The sequence below is a fragment of the Sesamum indicum genome, linkage group LG5, assembly GCF_000512975.1.
Source record: "Sesamum indicum cultivar Zhongzhi No. 13 linkage group LG5, S_indicum_v1.0, whole genome shotgun sequence".
NCBI lineage: Eukaryota > Viridiplantae > Streptophyta > Magnoliopsida > Lamiales > Pedaliaceae > Sesamum > Sesamum indicum.
The window spans coordinates 16467744-16488287 of NC_026149.1; the positions used below are offsets into that span (position 1 = coordinate 16467744).

Sequence of the window (20544 nt, forward strand, 5' to 3'; positions counted from 1 at the left end):
CTAATTTCATTTATGAACCACCAGAAGATTATAAAAACGTGTCTTTCCAACTATAGATCACCTGATAATGGTCTTTCCGGAATTCATTCAGGAAGTTGGAAGCAATTATAGTCCAGGAAGCTCCAAACTTCTCCTGAAATAGAGGTGTGCAGATGCAATAAATAAAACATAACTTAAATTTTAATAGTAATTCTAAAAGGAAAATCCACAAGTGACTATGGCAGACTTTATACCTGTAAATGTTGTTGTTTGATGTATGGCTGGCTCAAGCGATTAAAGTCCCATATTCCTTCCCTTTCAAGTTCTTCCTACAATGAAAATTGGTAAAATTAAAATAAAGTGTCCGTCAACACAACAGCAGAAGGTAAAGCCTCAGAGACTAAACAAAGAGCAAAGAGAAGGAACGAACTTGAACAAGGAAGTAAAGTATATACCTGACTCAGTGGAATAGATGGTCGAAATTTCCCGCAAAGACCAGTCATTGCATGATCTGGAAGCTCCCAGATTCTGAAGAAACCCAATATATGATCAATCCTGTATGCTGTAAAGTACTTCGCCATCTGTTAACAAAACCACAAAAGTTTTTATTTAAAACTTCTGCAGATGCAACCCTTCTTCACCCGTGGTAGTATTGACTAAAATTGTTTACCACATGACCTGTGTTAAACGACCACGCCACCAAGCATAGTTATCTTTGGACATTTCTTCCCAGTTATAAGTAGGGAATCCCCAATTCTGTCCATTTTTATCAAAATAGTCTGGAGGTGCCCCAGTTGAGGTATTCATGCGAAAGAGGTTTGGGAACACCCAAGTATCCACACTATTCCTGTCAACTCCAATTGGCAAATCTCCTTTTAATACCACTCCTTTCTCTCTAGCATATGACGCAGCTTCTGATAACTGTTATCACCAATATCATCACAAAGACCTTTGAGTTGGCAGTTCAGATCGAAGAAAAACATTCACAAGGTAGAACAAGCAACTTACTTGCATGTGTAAATGGAACTGGATATAATAATGAAAGCAAATTATGTCATAGTGCAAGCTGTCTTTGGAGACTAGTTTCTCAAGCTGAAAAAGGGAGAAGTAGCTGTTAGCATTAAGAAGGTTGGCACAGCAGAATAGATTTTGAATCGGCGCTGAAGTTATTCTATCTATTCAAACTAATATCCTAGGAACGAGAGTTAAAGAATAAAAAGGCCCCTTAGATCCAATTACCTTGTCCTCTGAAAAAAGAGAAAAACGACCCCACTGGCTGTGATCTGATGTTTCAAAAAAATCCCTTAGAAAACAAAAGGCTGCATAGGGTTTTAACCAATCCTGTTACCCAAGAAAAAAGCAACGTAAAAATAAAAAAGGGAGTTGAATGTTAAACCAGTAGACTTAATAAACTAATAGCAAGCCAAATAACCTGATTCTCAGAAAAGAAGTTCTGGAAGGCAACTGAACTAAATACAATTTCCTTCTCCTGAGAATATATCTTCTTGGCAATGGAAAGTTTTGCAGCCATGGTGGCCTCATAATCCACATTCTGTGCGCATAAAAATCCAAAATCATGAGTTTTTAGTGAATATTTCTCAAATTCAAAAATTAAACTTTCGTCCAACTGAATATACTTGGTCATCTCAAAATGTCTAACAGGATATATGCTGATGCAGGTATTCTTGTGAGATGATTAACATATATCTTCTCATCAACATCAGTGATACACAAACACAATTGCTTAATGATAGTACTGATTTTTTCGCATAGTTAATCAATCACTGACCGTAGTTGAACTTAAAGAATATGAACACACATATTTTTTGTATTATTCTTACATGTTCTTCTGATTCTTTATGCATTTTTTTGTAATTCATCCTAAAACCTATAAAACAGAGATACAGGGATGATCACTGAAAAGGGGGGAGGGGATGAACAAGATGACAATATTGTGATCAGCATGCAGGCATGATATGACATTTGCTCTCTACGTGAATTCAGTAGTAGATGAATGATCAGCTAAAGATGCCGAATTTACAAATGTCAAACGGTATTTATGAAGGATAGGAACCTTGTTTAGACAGATTTTCTTATATAAAAGCATCTTTTTTATTGAAAAAGAAATAACTACCTTCCCATCCAGCTGTTTTCTAGTCCGCTGTATCTCTTCCTGCAGAAGAAGGACCAAAGTCATTATGGAAAAGGAAAAATTCATCATTGGAACATTTTTTCTAGGAAATGAATTAACATGCACCTCAGGGGCAGATACTATTTATGTTTTTATACTAAGCAGAGCAAAGGTCATACCATGATATCCTTTGAGATATTCTCTGAGAGAGCCTGCACTCTTAGGTATAAGGGATGCAATGCGAATACTGAGAGGGAGCTGCATGTCAAGAAGAGCAGAATGCTCGTTAGTAGTTGAGAAAAATATCACCTTTGCAAGTACAGAATAAGTGTCTATATTCATATGATCTCTGTCTACTGACAAAATGGAAACATTCTCAAAGAAGAAATCAGATGATCAGTTTGATAGGACTCCATATATAACCTATTATAGCTTGTTTGTGTACCTGTAAGGATATGAATCCCACCACATTCCATGTACAGATGTATCATTGATTGGCAAGAGCTGAACCAAATGGAAGCCCGACTCAACTGCCCAGTCCACTAGTAACTTTAAATCAAGAAACTCCCCAACTCCCATATCATCCTCTGATCTGACTGAAAACATGGGTATAGCTACACCAGTGCCTCTCCAAGGCATTTCCTGCCAACACAAATCGATTGGTTGGGTCATCCTGCTGTTCAGACTTTAAATTAAGAATGAGAAACCAGGAAGGGACAAAAAGAGCAAAAGAAAGACATTCATTAAATTCTTATAAATAGCTTACTCGCATCAAGCCATCTGAGAGGACAATGTACTTGGGTTGACTAGTTGAGAAGTCGACAAAGAGTTCCCTATTACCACCAGTTTCTAGAGCAAGATTTTTTGCTTTGCTATATTTGCAGTATCTATATGTGAACCATTATTAAGGATAGAGACATACAGAAGTGCCCTCACAAAGACTCATTCATTCACACAGATTAGTCTGCTGACACGAAAACACGCACAAGGAGTGTTAGTAGTCAGGTGGATTGAGCAAATATATTCCTAATGCATACAGCTGACACATAAAGGATATTTTATAGGAAAGTCATCCTTTCTCATTACAGATCCAGCTAGCCAAACGGATTCACCAGCATAATTGAGTTTAAGTCCATCTTCAATCTTCCATCGACCCAGATTTGAAGGACTACCAATGACATAAACCTACATATTCATGGAGAAGCATGAATGAAAAAAACTACAATAATTCTACATGTTAAAATTGCTGAAGGTTACTTGGAAAAATAAGATCTTACTGATGTGTCTTCTTCAATATTTGGGGAGCAAATTCTGAATTGTACGACAACTGAATCTGTTTACCACATTTGTGTGAAAAATAAACTTCTCCAGGATAAGCTCTGAGGTCATATATGATATCCAAAGACAATTTGAACCATAAGAGAAATAAATGTACCTTCATGATCCAGCACACTTCGAACCGATACAAGGGGTCTGTCCACTTCTGGGTTCCAACTTTTTCGAAATATAACATTCTTAAACGCACTCCTTAAAGGTAGATCATCGGAACCAGTCTGCATTTGAAAGACAACAAATCTCTGTTACCAGCTTCTGGTTGAGGAAAAACATAATAGCAGCCAGCAAAAGATAATTCGAAGCATCAGCTACTCAATGCCACCACATCCTTAAATAAGAATACGAGCATGTCGAAAAGTTAGAATAAAATACGGAAAACCAAAATACATTGTGCAATGAAGGCAGCGCAAGCAAACAGCAAAGACAGATGTCCATGCACACCCATATGTACATAAGTTGCAAGGCTTATGAAAAGCCGGATAAATTATGCACCTGCCAGAGATCATGAAGCTCCACCAACTGTCCATTTTGAACACCATTAGGTAATAACAAGTTTCTTTTCTTCCCAGCCTCCCATCTTAAGACATTTTTCTCATCATCCACGACATAATAACTATACTCACAATTAAACTCAGCAGGGACCGGCAGACTGCCAGACCATATAAGCTCATCCCCTTGGTGAGACGGCCTCAGCAAAAGGCCTTTCTTCACATTCCATGAGCCAAGGACAGGTTCTGAACCACATACCAGTAGGTGCTGCCCCCAGTGAGTATAATAAGGTATTTTGAAGCTCAGGATCACTGAATTCGATGTCTTGCTCCCATGAAATAACCCCAGGTTCACCATCTTTACGGAGAATTAATCCTACAATGACCACAAATTGGATTCCTTGGAATCTGGAATCTACAAAATCCACATACTAATAATTAAACTTTCCATGTCAAACTATGTGTGAAGCAAAAAGTACATAATCAGTTGAGAACATAGTTTCGGAACAGCAATCAAATTTATAATTCGAATATCATATATAACACCGTATCACGCATAAAAACCATTAAAAGGTCAAAAGTTGGTATTATCACACTAAATAGAGTGGACCACAACATTCTTTTCCAGGAAAAATCCATAGAATCACTTAAAAGAGAACATAAGAATGAAACAAAAAGCAAATTCCATCGAATTCATATGCATAACCTTGATGTGAAATCAAGAAAGTCCACATCTTGGAATCTCGATAAAAAGTTAGGCGAAGTAGATGGAGAGTGGCATTACATATAAAATCTTTGGAGAGAACCCAGAAAAACAAACCCCAAAAACAAGATCGCATACCACACAGTTTTAGTCGATTTCCAAGAAATGCATTCCAAGAAAACATCCGAAATACAGTACCCACATGTTGATTTACCGACATAATTTCAAGATTACCTTCGTCGCAACGTCTCCAAGAATATGGCTGATGAGGAGCTACAGAGTGGAGAAGACTGAAGAGTGTTGAGGAGAAATCAGAAGATTGGTTTCGTGATTTATCTTCTATTATATGCCACAGAAATTCTTCAAAAAGAGATTTTTATTGGGGTCGTGCCAGAGAGAGAAAAAGAGAGATATTTTGCCATGTGAAGAATCCAGGATTGAAGCAAAGCAAGTGAACTGAATGCCGCCTCAACGCCCTATTGCTTCTTGTTATCACAAGAATAGAAACATACCGTTGGGCTTCTCTCTTTCACACACACACACACACTTTCATGAGATCTTTCTCCCACATGCAAGAATTTCAGTTCTTGTTATATTTAATGATTTTCATCTTTGCTGAAAATCTACATTTTGTCTTGGGTTTTGGGATTCTGTAATAAATTATTATTGCATGAAAACTACCTTATTGCAGTCATAATCAAGAGTACTATACATTACTAATGAATAAAAGCCTTTTCAATAGTTTATTTTTGCTCTAAAAACCTTGTTTATTACAATTGAGTAATAATTCAAGTGGAATAAATTCCATCTTCTTATTATAATGTATGCGCCCAATAGATTTAAACAAGTTCCTACTTACAAAAGTAATTATGTGAATTAATTATGACAATGCAACGACGAGCTTATTTTTAGAAACTAGTTGTATTTCAAAATTGATTCTTTTATAGCATCAAGGCTTTAATATTTGAAGCATCGCACTCAGGGAGTATACTACATTTATCATTTCGCCTTTTTTTTTTTTGGTTAGGATCAAAAGAGAAAGAATTAGTATTCTTAATATTGTTAGCATATAAGTGACCTTTTACATTATTAATAGGGTAAATTGTAATTAACTTTCTTAAAATTTTTCATTGTTTGAAAATTTACAAATATTCTTTTAAAATCAACGGTCGTCTGGCAAATATCCCCTACAATGGGTTGTCACGAGAGGGTATTTATTAAACGACCATTAATTCAAAAGGACAATTGTAATCTTTTAAATAATTAGGGGTATTTGTGAATATGACAAAGTTTAAAAAAGTATGTTGTAATTTATCCTTATTAATATTATAGGAAGAGAAGAACCAAGATTTTTATAAATCCCTAATTTTACAATATTTTGTCAAATTCAACATTTTTATTTGCTTTCCTTTTCATAGATGTGATGGTACTTTGGCCCTAGCCAAACTAATATTTGTCATATTTACTTGGACAATGGACATTCTTGCACTAAAAATTATGGAAATGGGAAAAAGATGATTGCAACTCTTTCATCACTACCATCCTCATAATTTGGTTTGTTTTGCAGACAAGATGAGAACAAGACAAGTGGTTTGCATGCTGAAGTAGGCAAATATCTTGTTATGTCAAGACCAAAACACAATGAGAGTGGATTGGGAAACCAGTGTCAATTTCGGGATTTCACATGTCCCAAGTTGTTCTTGTTTAGTATCCTTGTAAGTTTAATAATGGAATTTGAAAGCGTATAAGAAAAGTTTTCAGCAGAATGCGACTTTAAGTGTATAAGAAAAGTTTTCAGCAGAATGCGACTTAAAGTGTATAAGAAGGATTCTATTTAGTAAAAACGTGTAGAAACTGTTCATAGTCAAATTAATGATATAGCAAGTACATTACACTTATTATACAAATACAATTCATGTCCAGCTTGTGGAAGAACCAATCACACATCAAATGCAATAAGCGTTACCGCTTCCAATGCAGTTACAATTCAGGTAAAAGATTTCTGCTTTTCAAGCATACGTGGAACAATAACAAGAAAAGCTGGATTAAGCTATTGCCAACACTGCCCTACAGTTCGTATGAGCAACAATGAAAGAGCCCGACAAGCTCGTAGACAACCATATCAATACAAACAAACTATATCAGAGATAACATGTAACGAAATATATTACCATCGATGGTGAAAAATCATTGCTTGTAGGCTTGTAAGAGATTAGAAACAAAAAGTTGTTTTACATTTGTTGATTTTCCCTCCTCAAATTTATGTAGAAGAGATATCATACACAACTCAGTGGCAGTGCACGCCACGGTAGGCCTGTCACCTGTGTGACTTTGACCTTCACGCATTTAGCCACTGAACTTTTAATCAACTATTTACAAGCAACTGACGATATATATGCACTCAACGGTGAAGAGCATACCCTTTTGGCATTGCTCTCACCAGCAAAACTCCAGTTTAAACTGCTCGTTTTTTACAGATCGATATGCAGAAGCATTCTTTTACCAGGCAGCAACCAAATGATGTTTCTTATTTTCTGCTGCTATAAATGCAATCCAAGTAATATTAACAGCAGCAAACCCCAAGAGTTGGACAAGAAGATTCCTGCAGAAGCTGCAAACGAGTATACTCAGTTGAAAATATGATTCTACATGTTTAGAAGGTGTGTAGTCAAATTAAAGTATGGAAACAATATGCTTGTGAACAATGTTCCACAACATGCAAAGTAAATATTCTAAGCACCATAATTACGTTAAATACATGATGCAAGATTGAAGCTCGCTTGCCTGATGGTCATACTAAATTCTGAAATAAGATATACAAAAAACACAAGAACAGATCTGTTTTGACATATCTAAAGTTAAAAGCAAAGCATATACTTACACGGAGACGGCGAGGGAGAAATTAATGGCACAACAGCCGGCGCACTTGCATGATATTCACTGTGTGATGGAGGCAGACTATGAGAGTGAGCTAAATTTGGCAAGGGACTTTCTGCAGGAACCGGTGACACTTTAGGTGTGCCGTGTTTTGTTTGCTTCGGCTGTGATGGAGCAGCATGCGGTGCATAAACGGGTGATGCAGAGGGTGCCGTGTGAGAGTGCTTATTGTGCTTCCACGGATACCTATTATTGTAACCAAAATGACAAGCAGGAGGCTCAGCTGCATTATTCTTGCCAGGCGCCGGTGCAGGCACAGGGGTAGACATGGGTGATCTTTTCCCAGTTACAGATCCACCTTTCAATATTGACGGCGAAGGTGCAATCCTAGGAGAAAGACTGGCATCACGATGGTGGCGGCGGTGGTGATGGTGGGAATTCGCCATGGGAGATGGAGAAGGTGATGGCGATGGTGATGGTGATGGACTGCTTCCATCACTGCCGAGGGAGTGTTGCAATATGGATGAAAGACTAACTTGCTTAACCCGGCCAAATACAGTGTTATCCAGACCAAGATTTTTTGTGTGAGATCCAGTGATAGTTTGAGCCAACTGCTTTAACCTTGACTTCGAGGGATTAATGCCCACCGCCAGAAGAACTTGCGATTGAACTGTTGTCGGCGGAGCTATGGTCGAACCCTTTAGATTAGTCAGTCGAATATACAAGTTCTGCATTTCAGAAAAAGAAGCAAAAGAAGAATTTTAGCTGCATTTTTGTAGACTCTGGAGAAAATATTTCAGGCTTCCTCATCTAGGAGTCTAGCTCACATGTGGTGGATCTCAAAGTGTATTATCATATGATGAAAAATGAAAACAAGATGACCAAAGCTTTATATTCTTCACAAATCAATAAAAATGATATCATATGATAATTGAAGTAACAAAATGTATCATCCCAAACCTCATATGGAGCCAAACGTAAGCCCGTTTTCAGTTGGCTCCTAAGTTCGTCAAAGTTGTTTATGATTTGATCAATGGAGAAGTTCAAGGTAAAGTTAAAAAGGATCTGAACACTTTGCATAAGAAATGCCTTCTGCTCAGGACTAGCAGTGATCCCTCCTCTGAATTTGAGCACCTCAAAAGAAAAAGGATCCCCGAACAACGATTCAGTCAAATGGAGAAATGATTGATGTGTAACCAGCGAGACGAAGGAGGCTCTGATCAAACTTTGTGTTGTCACATCAGATTCAACTGCAAACACAACCTTCGTTATGTTTGATCCAGCAGACGATTCTAAAGATATTACTTCTACCTGTCACAAAAAGTAAACTGAATTAAGATTTCGACACAAAATAAGTTCATCCTACCTGTTATCAAACCACCTTAAGCTATTGCTAAGTGCCGTCATTACTAAGTAATAATTGCGGCTAGCAAAATTCTTGCTAACCCTAACAGAATGCACAAGTAAACTTGTTGGCAGATTGCCATCATGACATGTTGATCAGTTTATTGAAGTATTGGTTTGTATATAGATACTTTAACATTTAGTGTAAATGAGGACATGCCATTCTATAGTTCTCTTTCAAAAAGATCAAGGAGAAGAGTAAATAAGGTTCAAAACGGACACAGAGCTAGCAGGAGTACCTTAGTAGAGGAGAAGCTCATCTCGTCAAAAATATCATCTTCAAGTTGCAAGATATAGTCTTTGAGAAAAGAAGCTGGTTTCTTCAGCATAAAACTTGCCACTATATCATGACCTGGAGAATATCAAATAAATATTTTATTACATTATAATAACTAAAACCTTGCAAAATTGAAAAATTGGAATTCACGCCAACCATCAACATGACTGGTAGCCTCATTTTTTCTTCATCAACCAAAAAAAAGGAAAAGAAAAGTATTCATCAAATACTATCAGAAAACCACATAAACACCTTCCAAATTTCAAACCAGTCCTTTCAAAGTTACATTTGTTATAATTATTTTCTCTCCATTTAGGATGTCATACCTCACTAACTTCTGATAAATGAGGAAGAAGAAAATTGACTGTTCTCGTTGATCCTTGGCATTGCAAGCATTTACTAGTAGTTAGAGGCAAAGTTATTCACAAAGTCATCCAAAAAGAGGAGACAAAAGATCTCAACCTCCCAAAGATATGCCAAGAAAAACTCAACTCAACTAAGGGCTTGTTTTTACTTTTTTGTATGGGACAAATGTATTAAATGTTGGATGAGATTAGATAAGAACTAGTAATACCATGTTTACTATATTGTATTGCCAAATGCATGAAAATATAGATACATGAATACACATTTACTTTATAGGATCGAATGAGCGAAAAAATGCAAAGTTCCAAACTACCCTTACTCCAGGATCCACAAACATATCTTCACCTTTTACTATAAGGGCAACTAAGTCTTGTCTCATGTTCCCTCACAATGTGCAGTACTAAGTGAGAATTTCACTATTCCATGTCATCATTTGTATCTCTCTTACGATGCTAATCATTTATATCAATTGTAATCTAGAGGCCGCATTGATGAAATTAGCTCTATTGCATCACTTCAGGAACTACTGTAGATGCAGCTTAACCTTTTCAATCAGAATTCCACAAACCTCATACTGAAGCATCACGACAAAATTTAAAAAAAATAATAATTCAAATAATTGCATGGAGGAAGATATAATAATTTTGATACTGAGACAATTCAAGTAAAGGTGGGGTAACATTACTATTTTCATTTGGTTGAATCCAAATCAAGGTGGAGATATTAGTGTGACTTGACTTCAAGTACACACGCATCTTGCCAGCATTATGTAATGGAAGGTCATGGTCGAAAAGGTTAGACATGGTCACGGTTAAAAGGATAAGTTTATGATGAAGGAAGAACAAATGAGGCGACACAGCATTGTATGGCTTCTACAAATTGAACTGTTGCCTTGTCTGTATGTTGGTTCCAATAAATTCATATCTTTTCTCTTCAATGAATGACAAGGCATGACTAAGATTAAGGAAATCTTAAGCAGCTATTAGAGTAACACTTGAGAGAATGATGTTTGTATACGAAATTCTCTTTATATTGTATGGTTATACTCTCTTCAAGTGTTAGATTTAATTAGAGAATACATTACCTAACTTTATAAACGCTTGATTATTTCTATTACGGGAGAATCGCTCCCCTAGCTTAAAACCCAAAGCCCAATAATGTAAGTCTGTTACAAGCCAAACAACATGAATCCTGCGCCGCTTCATTCTTCTTCCTTTCATCATAGTCATCTGATTCATTCTCCACCCTAACAATCTTGATAAGAAATCCCCAAGAAGGAAAGGGAAAGTTTTCTCATGAACTAAGAATTATACATCAAGAATATAAGGGATTTAAATCATTAACCACCGCCACAATCCAAACTAAATGCACCCACACCAACCATAAAAACAGTAGAACTCAACCACCCCCACCCCTCAAAAGATAATCATCCAAACTCCAAAACCAGAAAATCACACCAAGTAGTACCCAGAGCTCCAAAACCAAACATATGATTAACTAGCACCAAACAACACACAAAGAGAGATCTGCATGACCACATAATGCTGATAATAATTACCGCAGAAACCAAAAACTTCCAACTCAAAGCCAACAAGATAATACACAGTGCCCACCAACCTGCATAGTCCAGATCCAGATCTTTCTGATCTCGAAAATGAAAGACTGGCAGCCAAAAAACAGCAGACAAAAGCACTGCAACACCGAGCACCAAAGCAAAAACACATCTGAAACTCGCCAACCCTTTAAGCCTACTGCAGCCCGAGCAGCAGCCATTACTGTTTCCAGCACCGGGGCTTGTACCCTGACCATCAAGTGCTGTACTTGGGAAAGTTTCCACATCCTCTCCCTTGCCCATTTGCAGAACACTTCAGTAATGTGGGTTTTTCAGCTGGGCTCCATTGCTGATGAATTCTTGGCTAAAGAGCGCCATGGCTGCCTGCGCTTTATCTTTCCTTTTTCTTGTTTTCTATGTAAGACTGAGAGATTTGGGAAATTTTTGGTGAGTGAGTGGTTAAGGGGTGGAGGAATGGGAAACTTTTTTAATTTAATTTTTCAATTTTAGGGTTTGAAGTTAGGGATGGAAGATTGTGGAGTAACTTCAGCAGATCAACTATTTCTTTCCCCAGTTGTGAGATAAAGACAAGTCAATGTCTTGTCATATTTTGATGTGGTAGTAAAGTGAAGCACATCAATTTTTTATTTTTATTCTTTTTCTCCTTACAAATCATCCTTTGTTATATTTAATAAACATAAATTACAACCAACTCTATTAAATTTATCGTCACTGTTCTTTGAAAAATCACAAAATATACTTTAAAATTAACGATCATCTAACAAATGCCTCACTATAATGACTTATCACGATGAAGTATTTGTTAAACGGTCCTTAATTTCAAAATAATATTTATAATTTTTCCAATAAAAAAATACTTATAATTATATCAAAATCTAAAAAAGTCCGTTATACTTTACTCCATTTAATTTAAAAGATTCTTGAATTTTATTTTTTTTATTTTGTAATACACTTACTTCAGTAGATAATTAAAGTCGAATACATTATTATTTTACAATTAAAATGTGGAAATTTTGAAAAATATTGTCGAATTATAATACAGTATCCTAATTAATGTATTAATTTTGTAGTTCATAATGCGTTCAATACGTATTATTCTATCCATTTATATATAATAATTATCATCAAGTATGTGAAAATTTCAAATATATTTGATTGGTAAGTTAATATAAAAATTTCAAAAATAAAAAATAATAAAATAGTTACAATTTAAATTTAAATTTAAATTGAAAGAGCGCTCAACCAACCTACAACTATGAATTCTTGAAATTAATAAATAGAAAACAAGAGAGAGAGAGAGAGAGTGTCCAACTTGTAGTAATTTAAAAGCCACCACCAACTTTTTGTGATTTTCGAATATTTTCTGCACATGCCTTTATGCACATTCTAAGTATTTGGACAAAATTACATTTTGGTCCTATAAGAATAGTTCATTAATATTTTTGGTCCTGTATTTTACTTTATTTATATTTTTTTTACGAATTTAGTCATAAATATATATATATTTTTTTTAACAAATTTAGTCATGTATTGACAATTTTTATCCCCTTCACATTGGTGTATATCTTATTTTTTTTGTTGCGACTATGCTTTGAAGGGGATTAAAATTATTAATGTTATTATATTTTTCTCTTTATAAGAACAAAATTACTGTATGGGAAATTAAAAATTTATGCAATTTTTTGTTAATATCAATATTTTTTATTCAAATTATAACGAAAAGGGGTTAGGTGCAAATGATGAATTTTTTAAGAGGTTCTAAGTGTAATTTAGAATTTTTTCTAAAAAACATAATTTTGTATTTGTTTATAGAATTTAAGTGTAATTAAATATATATATATATATGTGTGTGTGTGTGTGTGTGTGTGTGTTTCAGTTTTGAAATAGGAAAGTGAAAGCACTTGTTGAGGTGTGGTGAACTTTGCTTCAATTTGCAGTCAACGTGGGAAAGGGATGTCCAAATATTTATCCCTTTATCCATAATCCACATACAATTCTAATAATAATAAATAATAGGAAAAGTATTATTTTAGTCCGCTAAGTATGTCTAATTTTAATTTTAGTCCGATAATTATATCCATTTTTGTTTAGGTCCAGTAACTTACAGAATTGCTTACTTTTAGTCCTCTGTCAGAATTTCGGACAATTTTACCCCTATGAGTGCATATGGACTAAAACTGCCTTTCAAAAGTTGCATAGGGGTAAAATTGTCCGAAAATCTGCCAGATGACTAAAAATAAGCAATTTCGTAAGTTACTAGATCTAAACAAAAATGAACATAGTTATCGGACTAAAATTAAAATTAGGCATACTTAGCGGACTAAAATAATACTTTTCCCTAAATAATAATAATAAGCTACATAAGATTTTAAATATCTTCTTATATTTAATATTTTGGTAAGTTTTCCTTTATCACAATATATTAAAATAAAAATAACAATATCGAGATTTAATATTTGTTTTGTTATTTGACATTATTTAAGATCTTGATTTCCAAAAATTTAGATTAATTCTTACCATCATATTTATTCAAATAATAATTATTAAATTAAATTATTAACAAAGTTGATTTTCATTTTATTATAATTTATTTATAAAAAAATATATTTAAAATAATGGACTTTATAAGATTCTAGTTGGCCAAAAGCTCTAGATTATTACGTTTGAACAATTTTAAAATCATGATTGACAAAAAATAATTTTAGATATAAGTTGTTATTTTAATGGGGTATTTACAATAGTTTTTATATCTACGATCAAAATAATTATAAGTTAAATAATATAAATATTAAAAGTGTTTGAAAATAAAAATTAAAAAAAATTGAAGTTTGAGCAGTCGAAAACAACTTAATTTTTACATTTTTTACCAATAAGCTAAGATATTGGGAGGGATATGTTTATAACTTTCGAGTTAAATCAATTTGATTTAAGCACTTCGAAAGTAGAAGTTGTAAAAGAAAATCATTTTTTTAAATTTATCTCAACAATAAATTGATAAGTGTTTATTTTAAGCTTTTACAAAATTCCCCCAAATGTGATTTCGAGAGCCGAACTCACCACAAAATATACAAAAGGGTAAATTACGTCGAACTCCCTTCAGATTTGATAAAATTACAAAATACCCTTCTTCATCTGAGAAATTACCAACGCGCCTGCTAATAATTTTCCTCCAACAATTAGCCTATTCAATTAGTTTGCGTTAGGATTTCATCCGAACTTATATTAAATTGCCCAAAATATTCTTTTAAATCCTCAATCATAATTTTACATATTTTTATTTTATTTTTGTGTAACATTATCCCTCCAGCACCAAAATTTTTACACTCGTTTTTTATAATAACATCCGTTCAATATCGGATTTTTTTTATATTTTAATATTTAAAAAATAAATAAAATTTCAGGAAGGAGAGTTGACGTTTCTTCCTTACCATTCAAATAATTATATTACATATTAAAAGAGGGTATTAACAATTTTCAAATAATAATGAATACCTGTAACTATATTAAATCTTGCGGCAATGGATATAATTTATTGATACCAATACAAAAAAGAAATGGCCTCAACACTCATAAAAATAGATTAATGACACCGTCGCACCTATTTTTTGTGAAGCAAAAAATATTCTTCAATAAGATAACTAATTTACGTAATTTTAATTTTTTTTATATTAATTGATAAATTAATTTTATTTTTTTTAAGATAATGCACAAATTTATATATTTTATTCTTATATATAATATATTTTTAAATATAAAAAATTTATTTACTATATATATATGTGTGTAGAAACGACTTTTCACAACGATCAGTATTATAAAAAAATAAAAAACAAACCCTGGGGATCCATTCACGGAAGGGTCCAACGTATGTGGGGCGCAGTGCACCGCCACCCGTGACCCGAATTTAATTCAATTTGTCGTCCATACGTTTTGTGTCCGCCCAATTAATGTCAGTTTGCCTTAACAAGAACAACAATACGGGTGGAGCCCCGTTTTTGTTTGCTCAAAATTGAGACTAGTAAACCTGGACAACTGGATCAATCAGTAAAAACCAATTATTAATAATATTTAATATTTTTATTTAGTGATCAAGATTAAAATTTCATAAATAAATTTAATATGGTGGAATTTAAGTCCGTGTATGGATATTTATTTTTATTTTACGTGAGCTTATTATATTTATTTTAATATTCTTTATAATAAGGGATAATTGTACTGCTCCCATGAAGTTTGACATAATTATTAGAGATAGCAATGGGGCAGGTTTGTTCAGACACGAGACCTGCCCCAATAAAAAACACTCCACTTGGCCTCGGCCTTGCCCCAACAAATTCCCAGCTCCACCTAGTCCCGCTTATTGATATAAAAGAACTCAAATTATTTTTTGCTTGATTTTTTATTTTTTATCTTATGTTATATATAAGTATCTCAAATTATACAATACAAATAGTATTAAAAAAATTTGATGTAGGTAATAAATTATATAATACAAAAAATACATTCATATGATTTTTATTTTTCAATAAGTATATATATTATTTTAGATTGGGTATTTTAACATAATTTTTTGATTTAAAATGAATTATATAATATGGAGAATACATTCAACTAATTCTTATTTTTTGTATTTATTATATAGAGTTGGATACATACAAAATTGTTTAAGAATTTACATTTACTAATACTATATATAAGTATATAAATATATATAAATTTAAAAACAGTAACGGGTTTGGGATGGGTCTGGTATAAAACCCGAAACCCGCCCTGAAATCAATCGACTGTCATTTGTTAGCTTCAGTTGCAACCTGGCCCCGCCAACTTTCATACCAAACTTGCGCCTAATCGGGGACCCGCCCCGACTGGCCTAGCCCATTAACTTTACAAGAGGAAAGATATACTTACTCACATGTATTATCGTGTGAAAATGTATAAACACTGGTTGACTAAAAAGGTTCATTCATTAGTTTATACAGTCAACTAACGGTCATGACTAACTTTGATCATTTTAAAAAAAATTAAAAATTAAAAATATTAAGGCCGAAATACAAGGTATCAAAATAATTTAATAACCAAGTTAAAGGACCAAAAGTGAAATTATTCCCTACTGGATTTAATTGGATAATTCGAATATAAATAGTATTGGTGTAAACTTGGATTTCAATATTTTAATTTTGTAATGATATTTTGAATTTGATTTCATGTGTTGGAGTTATAAATGAATCATTCGTCTTTAATTTTTTCTATCTTTACATGTTTTTTAACAGATAAATTAAAATTAAAATTAAATTTTGTATTTTGTTATAATTTAAAATTAATATTAAATTTGTATTATAATTTAAATACTCAAATTTATATTATAAAGTTTGCATTAATTATAAATTTGGATTATTATATTTCTATAAACCAAAATCGTCTCCCGTACATTATATTTTAAATTTTTGGGGTTTAATAGTTTTTATTTTAGAAAAAAAAATCATTTTTAAATTAAAAATGTGGAAAAGAGAAAAGCCAAAAAATATAGAGAGAAAAAGGTCTGCCGACGGACAAACTGTTAGCGTTTTCTTACAGCAGACCCGCTTTTGCTGTAACTTGTAGTCGTTGATACCTTTCCGTTGCTCCCTCTAGGGTTTTGTGGTCTCTCTCTCTCTCTCTCAATCTCCTCTCTTTTCCTCCACCAATAACCAATAATGACTCAATCACAAGAAGAGTTGTTGGCCGCTCATCTCGAGCAACAGAAGATTGACGTAAGTTCTCTCTCTGTCTCACACACACACAGAAGCTATTGTTGATGCAAGGTTGAATGTTGTTCTGGAGTTCTGCATAATTTACACGGGTTTTTTGGTTCAAGTTTTTATTTTTCTGATGAGAAGCTGGATTGATTAATGTAAGGAAGATCGTATAGATGAGCTTCGTTGGAAGTTTGTGTGGGTTTTTGCGTTTCTCATTTGGGGTTTCTGTGTATTTCATCGTTTCAGATAGAAAAGCTAGATGTGAGTTTGGTAAAAGGTAGGAAAGGAAAAAGTAAATCAGTTTGGTTCAAATTTTTCATTGAATATAGAGGAAATGGCCTAGTATTGTTTTTTAATGTTGGGTTTGGGCTGGTAAATGATCAATAGAGGGGCTGTATTATTGTCAATTAAACACTGTTTCAGGTTTAAAATAGGGAAAGCAAATAGATTTGGAGCTCTACCCATTGAAACTTGTAGAGCATATATTGACTTTTAGAATTTGTGTGTTCAATATTTTCAAGGAACCAACAGATCAGTCATGAATTTATTAGCACTTCCATTGTTATAGTACTTTCTACCACTTTTGGGGTGAGATAGTGATAGAAAGGAGGAGGAAGAGTAACACAGTGCTATGATTGTTCACATGTGCATAATAACTACCCATTGCCCCCCTGCAAGAGAAAAATACTGCTTCATACTATTTAATAAGGAAAAAACAATTTTTGATATTTTATTAGTTTATTGATTCAGTTATTGCTTGCAGCACGAGGAGCCTTTGGTTGAGGATGAAGATGATGATGATGATGAAGATGATGAAGGAGATGAAGATGAAGCTGAAGGTGTGCATACCACCCCCTTGGCTCTAACCCTATTGCACATGCTGTCAATATTGCCTTATAAGTTTGTCTGTTTTTCCTTCTTTTGTATTAGAGTTTGCCCTACTGTAGAATATATGGTTCTGGAAATTAATTGCCGAATTTTGGGCATCTCCTTTTGCTGTTTTTTGTGTTTGGAAAAAAGCAAGGTTCTTAGGAGATGTCTTGGTATGGAAAACATCTGGATGATCGTTTTGGCTGTCTATGATATGTCACATTTACTTTCAAACTGGATTTGTGAGTTATTTTGTCTCACAATTTTAAGGATAGGAATGCATTTTGAAGTTTTAGTTTGCCTATATCAAACCTGTGCCTCTTTGGTTTTGCTGATATATTTAAGGCAGTTTGTATGACAACAATATGTAATGAACTGTTTCAAAAGTCAACATCTGGGTTGGTGCAACTTTAGCTGTAACATAAGAATCCAAATGAGACATAGGTTCATAGTGCATGTGCCTGTGCTGAAGCATGTCTGTTGGAAATGTAAACCATAAAGCTGTTAATTCGAAAGGGTTGAAAGAGATGCTGGAGTGACGCTAGACTGCCTTCATAAATGCCTGTACTTTTCCTCCCAAATAGAGCAAAGCTAAATCTTATGATGAATAACTTATAGACAGGAGCAAGTAGAATAAAATTCTTGCTAAACTGATTTGCCCTTCTTGTGTAGTACATTATGAATCTTTTAGTGCAATGATTCAGTAAATTAGCATTGGAAATTGCACCTTTACCAATTAGTACTTGTTTCTCTTTTCAGGACAAGAAGATGCCAGTGGTAGGTCAAAGCAGAGCCGAAGCGAAAAGAAGAGCCGCAAGGCAATGCTAAAACTAGGAATGAAGCCCATCCTTGGGGTCAGCCGGGTCACTGTTAAGAAGAGCAAGAATGTCGGTTTTTTCATCACTTCCCTTTGATGGCTTCCTGTTGACAATATACCTTTGCTTTAACACTTACAATATATCTGACATGGTGCTTCAGATCCTGTTTGTCATCTCAAAGCCAGATGTCTTCAAGAGCCCGAATTCAGATACATATGTAATCTTTGGTGAGGCGAAGATTGAGGATTTGAGCTCACAACTGCAAACTCAAGCTGCTGAGCAGTTCAAGGCTCCTAATGTCAGTAATGTTGTACCAAAGGCAGAGCCAGCACCTTTGCCTCAGGATGACGAAGATGTAGATGAGACTGGTGTGGAACCAAAGGACATTGAGCTGGTGATGACACAAGCTGGGGTTTCAAGAGCTCGCGCTGTCAAAGCTCTCAAGGATGCAGATGGAGATATTGTCTCTGCCATTATGGAACTCACAAACTAGAGAAATATCACAATTTAGATTTGTTTCTCACAGAAAGGTCACATGTGCCTTTTAAATATCCTGAGATTTTGAATCATTGAGGTTGAGATGGTCTCTTTTTTGTTGTTTTCCGGTTTCCGTGTGTTTTATTTGTACAATATTAGCCTGCTGCTTGGATGATCAAAATGGTTTTCAGGTGAATTCTTAGTTTTGTGTCTCTAGAGTTTATGTTTTCATTACTTTACTGTCCTAGTTTGATAATTGTCTTGATGCGCTGTGCTGTTGGTAGGTGATGGTAACAAACCAAAGTGTTTATTTTGTGTGCATATTTATTGTTTCCCATTACGATGTCAAGGACTAACTAAAACTCAAATCTACAGGTAAAATTTTGTCCAATTCCATCTTCCTCTAGTGTCTATTGAACCTCCGAAAACAGCTGAAATGGAACCCAAGAACACATTCTTAACTTGCAAGTAGGAAACTTTTGACTTCTTAAACACATTCTGAAGAACAGTGAACAATGATGAAGATGACAAGCACAATACCAATTTGTCATTTAGCAGAAACGATGACATAACACTTCCTTGTCTGCTGACACTTTTATTTGTTCAAATAGAGGATGAACATTATGATCATAAAGAAAGCGAGACACTGATAGAAATTGAAAGACTATTCGAAAGGCCAGTGGGAATACTCTGACTGGTGGCCATTTTGCTGGTAGGGATCTGTACGAGCTTCAATAGTCTCATGACGGTTAGGATTGGATCGGGACGAACCAAAGGGCCACATGAATGACCACCGCCTCTTCGCTCCCTGATTTGCAGTTCTATCCTCTCGACTACCCACTCTCCTGCTGCTACTCCTACCTCTACTTGGTTCTCTTGAGTTCTGATTATCGGAGCCACTGGTCATTTGCTGACTAGTTAGCTGTTGGCGGCAGACAGGACATGAACTGCGTTGTTCTAGCCATGACACAATACAATCTGAGTGATATAAATGTTTGCATGGAAGCTTTCTTACTTGAGAACCCAGCTCGAATCTTTCTTGACAAATGGCACAGGTTAAGTCAACACGAACATGCTTCTTTGAAATCTTGATTGTTGGTAAGGCATCAATCAAGGTTCTTGAAGCTGGGAGAGAGACACGCAAACCATTACGGGTAGCGTGTTCAAAGAATTCTTCAACTCCCGGTCCAATAAAGTAATCGCCCCCGTTTTCTCGTCTAAATCCTAGAGTTTCATTAAGGATCTCTACAAGCCCACCACTGCCAGGCATGCTGACGGGCATATCTCCACTGAAAACCAGGAATGAGTTCCATGAATTACCATTCAGAGGACCAGATGTCCCTCCAACATCAGACGTGTTGCTTCTTAGAGCCATCTGTTGTCTGAGAAAGTTTGAGACGGCTTCCATAAACCTCGGTCTTTGGTTGTTTTCTTCATTAGTCATACTTATTGCATCATCAAGTTCTTGAATAAAACCTCCTCTACAGTTGGGGCACACAGCATTTCGCCTCTGA

At 34.6% G+C, this 20544-nt stretch overlaps 4 protein-coding genes across 5 annotated transcripts in view; 1 reads left to right on the top strand and 3 right to left on the bottom strand.

Moving 5' to 3' along the window:
- LOC105162703 (4-alpha-glucanotransferase DPE2) overlaps positions 1 to 5249 on the bottom strand; it is an 8199-nt gene extending 2950 nt beyond the window's left edge. The window contains exons 1-16 of one of the 2 annotated variants that reach the window (XM_020693991.1): positions 4871 to 5249; positions 3938 to 4309; positions 3546 to 3663; positions 3388 to 3443; positions 3168 to 3295; positions 2877 to 3003; positions 2556 to 2752; positions 2290 to 2368; positions 2114 to 2152; positions 1412 to 1531; positions 1219 to 1320; positions 988 to 1071; positions 658 to 900; positions 435 to 560; positions 234 to 308; positions 62 to 133 (exon numbers count right to left, since the gene is read on the bottom strand). In XM_020693991.1, the coding sequence (XP_020549650.1) occupies positions 62 to 133; positions 234 to 308; positions 435 to 560; positions 658 to 900; positions 988 to 1071; positions 1219 to 1320; positions 1412 to 1531; positions 2114 to 2152; positions 2290 to 2368; positions 2556 to 2752; positions 2877 to 3003; positions 3168 to 3295; positions 3388 to 3443; positions 3546 to 3663; positions 3938 to 4291 (1920 nt within the window). In that variant the 5' untranslated portion in view covers positions 4292 to 4309; positions 4871 to 5249. Of the gene's footprint in view, positions 1 to 61; positions 134 to 233; positions 309 to 434; positions 561 to 657; positions 901 to 987; positions 1072 to 1218; positions 1321 to 1411; positions 1532 to 2113; positions 2153 to 2289; positions 2369 to 2555; positions 2753 to 2876; positions 3004 to 3167; positions 3296 to 3387; positions 3444 to 3545; positions 3664 to 3937; positions 4349 to 4870 lie in introns of both variants that reach the window. The other variant, XM_011080796.2, reaches the window with a different exon arrangement.
- LOC105162704 lies at positions 6817 to 11705 on the bottom strand. The gene is made up of 5 exons (XM_011080798.2): positions 11178 to 11705; positions 9157 to 9269; positions 8474 to 8824; positions 7518 to 8241; positions 6817 to 7247 (listed from the first exon to the last, which is right to left on the bottom strand). The coding sequence occupies exons 1-5, from the start codon at positions 11413 to 11415 to the stop codon at positions 7177 to 7179; spliced, it is 1497 nt and encodes a 498-aa protein (XP_011079100.1). The 5' UTR covers positions 11416 to 11705; the 3' UTR covers positions 6817 to 7176.
- LOC105162705 (nascent polypeptide-associated complex subunit alpha-like protein) lies at positions 16772 to 19246 on the top strand. The gene is made up of 4 exons (XM_011080799.2): positions 16772 to 16880; positions 17629 to 17704; positions 18495 to 18622; positions 18714 to 19246. The coding sequence occupies exons 1-4, from the start codon at positions 16824 to 16826 to the stop codon at positions 19044 to 19046; spliced, it is 594 nt and encodes a 197-aa protein (XP_011079101.1). The 5' UTR covers positions 16772 to 16823; the 3' UTR covers positions 19047 to 19246.
- On the bottom strand, positions 19695 to 20474 carry LOC105162795 (probable E3 ubiquitin-protein ligase RHC1A). The gene has a single exon (XM_011080911.1). The coding sequence runs from the start codon at positions 20472 to 20474 to the stop codon at positions 19695 to 19697; it is 780 nt and encodes a 259-aa protein (XP_011079213.1).